We start from the raw sequence: 8,522 nt of genomic DNA, 5'->3' as shown, positions 1-8,522 counted from the left end.
CAGTTTTTATTTTTTTTATTTCATCTCTAATGATTTTGTGTCACTTACATATTGTTTCTCAAAACTCTAATATAAAAGTGGTGAGCTTTACTATAAATTCCTTACATTAAATTGAAGCATTATGTGGTGTTTGATTTTTGGATTTCTTAAAGTTAATGTGTTTGAAAAATTACTAAAAAAATTAATGTGATATTTGACTTTTAACTTCTTTGACCCTTTTTTTTTTAATGGAAGATGACTTTTTTGGTGTTGCTAAACACCCTCTATATTGATGAATACCATATAAAAATTCTAATATTTGCATACATACCAGTAGATATTATACATAACAACAGCCTAAACACCACTTAAATTCTCAAACATAAGCTGATATTAAATTTAGAAAAAGTTGAGGCAGATGCAAAGGAAGTGATGGGCTTGCCATACTGCAATAAGATTGGAGGAAGTGTACAAGACAACACAAAATAAACAAGGAATATGAATAACTACCCTTTCAGTTTTTGTTTTACAATATTTTAGACATATCACTGTCTAATCACTTCCTTTCTCTTAGCTATATAAATGCATTCATCCACCAACATATCACACATATTCCCTTATAATCTATCTGCAGAAGCTGCAGAAGCTGCAGAAGCTCAACACACATATACAGCAGCTGCAAAAGAAGCTCATCCCACACATACCAGCTCATGTGAGCTGACCAAGATGGAGCCACAGTAAAAGCCACAGCTACATCTCACCAAATCAGTTAGAGCTGCTGTAGGTCATCATGCACGTGTTTACAACTAAGGTAGTTGCATTCCAACTGTAGTGGTTCAGTAGTTAGGGAAGTTGTTATGTTAACCACACCATAGTTAGTTTTAGTTAACTAGTTTAGAGAGTTACTCATAGTTGTATATAAATCCCTCTGTACTGAAAGATATTTTGGTAAGTTGAATAAGATTCATTTTCTCATTATGGTATCAGAGCTTCTATAGCTCTTACGAGCATTAAAGCTTCATCTTCAGGATAACAATGGTAAATCTTCAACAAGGATCAACAATGGCAGATCTTCAAGGAAGATCCACAATGGTAGCTTCTTCAACTGGTACAACTACTAGTTCTCCTTTACCTTCAAATCTCACTCTGCTTATCTCAAATCTGAATTCTTTTGTTCCAACAAAACTAACTACTAGTTCTTCTTTACCTTCAAATCTCACTCTGCTTATCTCAAATCTGAATTCTTTTGTTCCAACAAAACTTGAGTCTACAAATTATCTTATATGGAAGAATCAGTTTCAAAACATATTACGAGCCACAAATCTACTCGGATATATATGTTGATGGATTAGAGGTTTGTCCACCTTCTATGGTTCTTGATGAAAATCAAAATGCTGTGGTGAATCAAGCATACACACAATGGATCACTATTGATGCACATCTACTTAGTTGTCTTACAACTACATTGTCTTCATCCATATTCACATTTGTTCTTCATTGTATCACAAGTCATAAAGTATGCACTACATTGGCTACAAGATTCACTTCATTATCCAGATCACATGTCCATCAATTGAAAACCAAACTCAGTCATCTTACAAAGAAGAATTCAACAATGGAGGACTATCTCAGTCAAATCAAGACTATTTCTGATTAGTTAAGTCTTGCAGGATCACCAATTCATGAAGAAGATCTAGTTTTACTCAATCTCAATGGACTACCCGATGAGTACAATGCCTTTAAAACAACAATTCGTACCAGACCTAAACCAATCTCTATTGCTACCTTATCTTCATTGTTGTGTTCTGAATTTATTCATATTGAAGGTTCTCTTAAACAGACTCACACATCAGGCCTTCCATTTGCTTATGCTGCTACCAGAAATAATTCTAGAGGTAGTTCTTGAGGTTACACCAGAGGAGGATATAGAGGTAACATTCAGCTAGATTTTATAAAAACACTTACAGAGATGGAGGACAAGGCAAATCTAATTCATCATCATTCTCAAATCCTACCTCTAATCAACACAACAATCTTTCAAATCAACGTGGACTGATCTGTCAAATTTGTGGTAAACCAAACCACTCAGCCATGGATTGCTGGCACAGAATGGATCAGGCTTTTCAATCCTTTTCTTCACAAGCAAGAGGACCACATTCTAAAGCTTATGTTGCCTCTTCTTTAACTACCTCTGCTGCTTAAGAACATCAGTCTACTACTGCTGCACCTGGTTCAAATTGGTTCTTAGATTCTGTGGCCACCAGTCATTTCACTAATGATCTTAATAATTTCACTCATTTTCAGCCCTATCAAGGTTCTGACCATGTCACTATAGGAGATGCTTCTGCTTTCCTATTCATTACACTGGTAATGGTTTACTTCTTACACCATCTACTTTTTTTCATCTTCATAATTTGCTTCATGTTCCTTCAATTTCTACCAATCTTTTATCAGTTCATCAGTTCATAAAAGACAACAACTGTACCATTACTTTTGATACTGATTGTTTCATTATATAAGACAAGATTTCCATGAAAATTCTTCATAAAACTCCTCATTCAGCTGGTTTTTATCCTCTATCAGCTTCATCTGCTTTTCCTGCTACTTCTTCCACAACTTGATTCAAGTCTTCCACTACTTCTTCCTGCAGCAAGACCACTTGGCACAATAGATTAGGACATCCTTCTAGTCATAAGTTGTAATTTCTTGTATCTCAAAATCTGTTGCCTACTAATGCACCTAGTTCTAATGACAATAAGCTGTGCACACATTGTTGTGTTTCTAAGAGTCATAGGTTGCCATTTCGTCTTTCTAATTCCACTCTAAATCAGCCATTAGCTCTTATTCACTCTGATGTTTGGGGACCTTTTAATGCATCTGTTTCCAATTTCAAATACTATGTTCTTTTCATTGATGATTACAATAAATTTACTTGGTTATTTCCTCTTACCTACAAAAGTGAAGTATTCTCTAAGTTTGTTGAGTTCAAGGCCTTTGTTGAAACTCAGTTTAACACTAAACTTCAAGTTCTCAGAAGTGATAATGGAGGGGAATATTTAGCAAACAAATTTCAACAGTTTCTAAAAGATAAGGGCATTAAGCATCAGCTTAGTTGTCCTCATACTCCAGCATAGAATGGGGAAATTGAAAGGAAGCACAGACACTTAATTGAAACTACCATTGCTCTCATGCATCAGTCTGTTCTTCCATTGCACTATTGGTTTGATGCTCTTGCAACCTTAGTCTTTCTTATTAATAGGCTTCCCACTTCCAAGCTTAATAACCTTACTTCTTTTTAAGTTTTGTATCATCACTCACCTGATTGCTCTTTTCTAAAGGTATTTGGTTGTAGATGTTTCCCTTGGATTCGACCTTACACAACTCACAAACTTCAACCTAGATCTTTACCTTGTGTCTTTATTGGTTATGTTCCATCTACTAAAGGGTACATGTGTCTTGATGTTACCACTGGGCATATGTTTGTTTCTAGGCATGTTATTTTTGATGAATCTTCTTTTCATTTTCAGTCTTAGTATATGTCTCTTCCTCAATCTACTTCTTCTTCTCTCTCTCTCAGCTTCAGACTTTCTTTTGGCCTTCAACCAGCTCAGTTGCTCCATATTTTGATACTGCTCCAACAGTCCCATCTGTTTCTACTGTAAGTCATGTTTTCTCTGTTCCAGCTATGTTTGGTTCTGCTCCTGGTTTTCCTTCCTCATCAGAAGCTTCCATGCCTACCACTTCTAGTCCTGTACCAGGTAACCTTACTGGTCTTGCTCCAACTGTTCCTATCTCTTCCATTTCTATTGATTTACCTTTTCTTCCTTCTACCTCAAACACTCATCCCATGCTCACCAGATCTAAGTCTAGACCTCTCTCTTCTACTTATCTTCTAACTTCTTTTGTAGATTTTGAACCTGATAATTTTCAGGCTGCTGTTACATCTCCTCAATGGCAAGCAGCTATGCTATATGAGTTTCAGGCTTTGCAAAGACAAGCCACTTGGTCCCTTGTGCCTTTACCTCAAGACAAACTTGCTATTGGCTGCAAATGGGTCTATAGACTCCAGAAAATTTTAGATAGATCCATTGCTAGATATAAGGCTAGATTAGTAGCCAAAGGTTTTCTTCAAACTGAGGGCATTGACTATCATGAGACTTTTAGTCCTGTTGCAAAGTAGCCCACAGTTTGAGTCCTTTTGTCCTTAGCCCTTCATTTTCAATGGTTTATCAGGCAACTGGACATATCTAATGCATTCTTGCATGGTGTCTTAGAGGAGGAAGTCTATATGCTACAACCTCAAGGCGTCATTGATGCTTCTCATCCTAACTTGGTTTGCAAATTACATAAAGCCCTATATGGTCCCAAACAGGCTCTCCGAGCATAGTTTTCCACATTCTCTTCCTTTTTACTATCTTGTGGCTTTATATCTAGCCATTATGACTCCTCATTGTTTGTCAAGAAGACTGCAGCCTCCATTACCATTCTTCTCATTTATGTTGATGATATCTTGTTAACTGGCAGTGATTCCTCTTATATAGCTATTTTGGTTCAACAAATGCATGGTGCTTTTGCTATGAAGGAACTTGGTTTACTTAATTACTTGGCATCTCTATTTCATCTTCTTCTATGGACTATTTCTTATCCCAACACAAGTATGCTTCTGAGTTGCTTGCTAAGGCTGGTATGGCTAACTGCAAGCCATACTCTTCTCCCATGGCTCTTAAATCTGCTTCCTCTTCTCCCAATGATGGCTTACCTTTTTCCAGTCCTTCTCTCTACATAAGTATTGTTGGAGGTCTTCAATACCTCACTATCACTAGAGCAGATCTTGCTTTTGCTGTGAATTTTGCTTGCCAATATATGCACCAACCTCTTGTTTGACATTTTGTTATGGTCAAAAGGCTTCTTAGATATCTCAAAGGCACCCTTGGTTATGGTCTTCAGTTTAGCCCTGGTCCTCTTACACTGTATGTTTTTTTAGACTCTGATTGGGCTGGTGATTCTCTGGATATGAGATCCACTACTGGTTTCTATGTTTTCCTTGGTCCTAATTTGGTGTCTTGGTCTGCTAAAAAGAAGCCTACTGTGGTTAGATCCTCTACTGAAGCTAAGTATAGGTCATTGGCTAAAACAGCTGCTAAGTTAAGTTGGCTTGGTATGCTTTTCTCTGACCTGCATATTCCTTCTTCCTCGCCTGCATTATGGTGTGATAAAATATATCTGCCATCTCTTTGTCTTCCAATCTTGTTTTTCATGCCAGAACTAAACACATAGAGGTCGATTATCACTATGTCAGAGAAAGAGTAGTTGCTAAACAACTCAACATTTGTCATATCCCTACTTCTGATCAGGTTGCAGATATTTTCACCAAGCCTTTGTCTATTCCACGCTTCAATTACTTGCAGTCCATGCTTATGGTTCTTTCCTCTCCCATCCGCTTGAGGAGGGCATGATAATGTATCTGCAGAAGCTCAACACACACATACAGCAGTTGCAGAAGAAGCTCAGCCCACACATACCAGCTCATATGAGTTGACCAAGATAGAGCCACAGTTGAAGCCACAGCTATATCTCACCAAATCAGTTAGAGCTATTATAGGTCATCATGCATGTGTTTACAACTAAGGTAGTTGCATTCCAACTGTAGTGGTTCATTAGTTAGGGAAGTTATATTAACTGTACCATAGTTAGTTTTAGTTAACTAGTTAAGAGAGCTACTCATAGTTGTATATAAATCCCTTTGTACTAAAAGATATTTTGGTAAGCTGAATAAGATTCATTTTCTCATTGTTGAAGCACTGGTATTTGAATCTCCCATTCCATTCTTCAGCCCTCTCTTTCTCTCCTTCCATACTTTCTTTATAGGGTCCATACTTGTTTTCTTATGTTCATGGTCTCTCTCTCTCTCTAATGTGTCACAAAGGAGTTCACACCATGCTATTGATGGGTTAAATGTTTATTTAATTTAGTGTTTAACAATGGAATCAAATCTAGTGTTTTTTAGATCTAGCTTATGGTTGGTTTTGTTCATTAATGATTAAAGTTGGAGAGAGCTTTCTTTAGTCCATTCATGGGTGGCAGTATGATTTAATCACCTGTCGACTCATTCACCCAAATACTGTGTTAATAGATATGGAGACAAATTAAATCTTAAGCTTTCTATACTTGGACTGAAGGGAGCTCCCTTCACTCTTCTCTTGCTACCTATCCTAAAAGTTTAAAACTCACCAAACATTTACCATTACAAATATATTACATACATATATAATCTAATCTCCTTTCATTTCTGTTCATTATATATAGTATATTATGCATCCAAAATATGTTGGTATCAAGATTGTTTCAGCCTTTTGAATATGATTGCTTGATGATCACTGCTCTATTATCAAATCAACAAGCTATGCATTTTGCTTGATGATCTTACAATCCTTGAGATTGTAAGATCTTTAATTACTTCCTTTGTTTCTCATCTAAATTCAATGATTAGTGTTTCAAGGACTAGGGTTAGTCTTTGCAATTCTTCTTGTTAATTATGGCTTATTATGATTCTTATATAAAAGTCATATTCATTATATTTTAGAAGATGGATTTGGTTAAAAATTTATTCTCCACTTTTTTTATTTTTAGTTTTATGAAAGACCATTTAAGTCATGTTAATTACTTGATACATGTGTAGAATGAGATATTATGTGTATATAAAGATTTGTGATGGCAAAGCCCTAAACTTTCTAGTAAGAAAAATAAAAAGGGTCAATTTGTTGGGAGGAATTGAGATTCTCTCTGTTACATGATGACGATGATTGTAAGGAAGGACTAGATTCAGAAATAAATTTTTTCAAGGTTTTCTTGTTGGTAATGATGCTGATCTACAACATTAGCTTCTTGGGTCTTGCCAATTTCCACTCAGTGCCACAAGTTCCTAGACAAGTCTTCCAGGTGGTGCAATTGCCGAAATATCCTCATATGTTACTACTCTAACTGTGTGATAGTGCATGGAGATCTTCTCCTTCATTTTTGTTTTTATTTTCTAGGTCAGTTTCTTTTTGATAATGAAGCTTATGAATGGGGTGACCATCCCATGAATGCACTGTAACCATATTTGTTTTTGTTTGTTTGTGTTTCATATGAATGGCTTTGAGTGTATGTAATTAATCAACAATATGTACGGGCTTGAAAAATTTGTAAGTTGTAAAAGGTAAAACATAGGATTCACATTGATGCCTTGTTGGTATAGCAATCTTCTGTTAATTTCTATGCATGGTGTTTACTGATTACCAAAGAAAAATGGAAATTTTTTTCCCACTAGAAGATCTTCTGTTGATTCTTTTCGATAACTAAATCAGATATATGTTTTTTGTTAATATTATTTTATTAGCAAAAGTATTAGCAAAAGAAACTTTATGGATGTAGCTTAAGAATACAAAATAATACAAAGAACAGCATAAAAGAGGAGATGCGTTAAGTGCTCATATATTTTTTTTATCAGCAAAAGTTAAAAGCTCATATATATGTTATGTTAACATTAACTAGTGGCTCCTTATCAACCCTTTAAAGGTTTCAAATGATTTGGCTTCCTTTTTTTTTGTGCCAACATAATGGAGATGCGATGGTTTGCTAATATATAGTGTGCATTTTTTTTTTCTTTATTGATGTATTAAAAATGATTGAAAGCTCTAGAAAGAAAGCTGTAGAGGAACTCTAAATGGGTGAAACCCACCTGTAATGTGATGTGTGTGCTTTTTTTTTTTTTTTTTTTTTTCACATGTATAGAGCTCTCTTTAGAACTCAAATATTAGAGCTTTCTATCATTGCTCATTGATGTATATCTTACTGATTTGTAATGCACTTTTGGATTTCATCAATAAAACCTTTGTTTCGGTGATAAAAATTTTAAAAAAAAAAATCTAGTCTTAATATTATCAATTTTTCTAACCCTCAATTTAAGCCTCTTTTTTTTTTGTTATAAAAAAATAAAAAATAAAAAAATATGGCAGATTATACCAGCAATCCCTATACCTCGACTATTGTGTCATTTTAGTTCCTATAATTTCAACAGACTTGAGTTTAACTTGAAATTTTTATTTTGTCTCAAATTAGTCAAATTGATTCCCATTGTTAGTATTTTTATTGTAAATGCGCAAATGAACGACATGTGTCAAGTTTTTAGGGGTAAAATTATAAATTTATCAATTTAGTGATTTAACCTTAACCAACTCGGTAAACATTTTTTGTCAAAGACCCTTATGACGCCTTTTTTTTTTTGAAACAGCCAAAGAAACTTTATTGATGTCAATCAAGCAATACAATTACAAAGATGAACATCAGCAAAGAACGAGGGAGCAACAAACATCAAAGCTACACTAACCAATCCCAACTAGGTTGGCATTCGTTAGCAAGCCCAATCATCCGCTAGCATCCTTCACAGTTGGAGAGAATCCAACAAAAAAAAAGAACAAAAGAAAAAGAAAAGAACGTAAGTACAAATAGGAAATCTGATTATCTCATAACCTTAAACTCTTCCCCTTTTAATGCAACATCTC

The 8,522-nt window shown here is 35.1% G+C and overlaps 1 protein-coding gene across 1 annotated transcript; it reads left to right on the top strand.

The window, feature by feature from the left end:
- Positions 1–1,014: 1,014 nt before the first annotated feature.
- On the top strand, positions 1,015–4,863 carry LOC145805500 (uncharacterized). Its single transcript, XM_082900647.1, has 8 exons — positions 1,015–1,071; positions 1,806–1,910; positions 2,284–2,346; positions 2,766–3,015; positions 3,332–3,424; positions 3,507–4,155; positions 4,414–4,528; positions 4,636–4,863. Exons 1-8 carry the CDS (start codon positions 1,015–1,017, stop codon positions 4,861–4,863), a joined length of 1,560 nt encoding a protein of 519 aa, XP_082756773.1.
- The last annotated feature ends 3,659 nt before the right edge of the window (positions 4,864–8,522 follow it).

This window comes from Camellia sinensis, chromosome 13 (assembly GCF_055761805.1).
Source record: "Camellia sinensis isolate YWXY chromosome 13, ASM5576180v1, whole genome shotgun sequence".
Lineage (NCBI taxonomy): Eukaryota > Viridiplantae > Streptophyta > Magnoliopsida > Ericales > Theaceae > Camellia > Camellia sinensis.
Note: the sequence above shows the minus strand (reverse complement) of the source record. Positions and strands in the feature narration are given on the sequence as shown.

Bases quoted from the DNA above. Each gene is read 5' to 3' on its own strand.
- LOC145805500 (XM_082900647.1), top strand. From the start codon at position 1,015: ATGGTAAATCTTCAACAAGGATCAACAATGGCAGATCTTCAAGGAAGA. The intron at 3,425-3,506 runs GTACATGTGTCT...TTTCATTTTCAG, and splicing joins TATGTTCCATCTACTAAAGG to TCTTAGTATATGTCTCTTCC. The intron at 4,156-4,413 runs GTAGCCCACAGT...CTTTATATCTAG, and splicing joins ACTTTTAGTCCTGTTGCAAA to CCATTATGACTCCTCATTGT.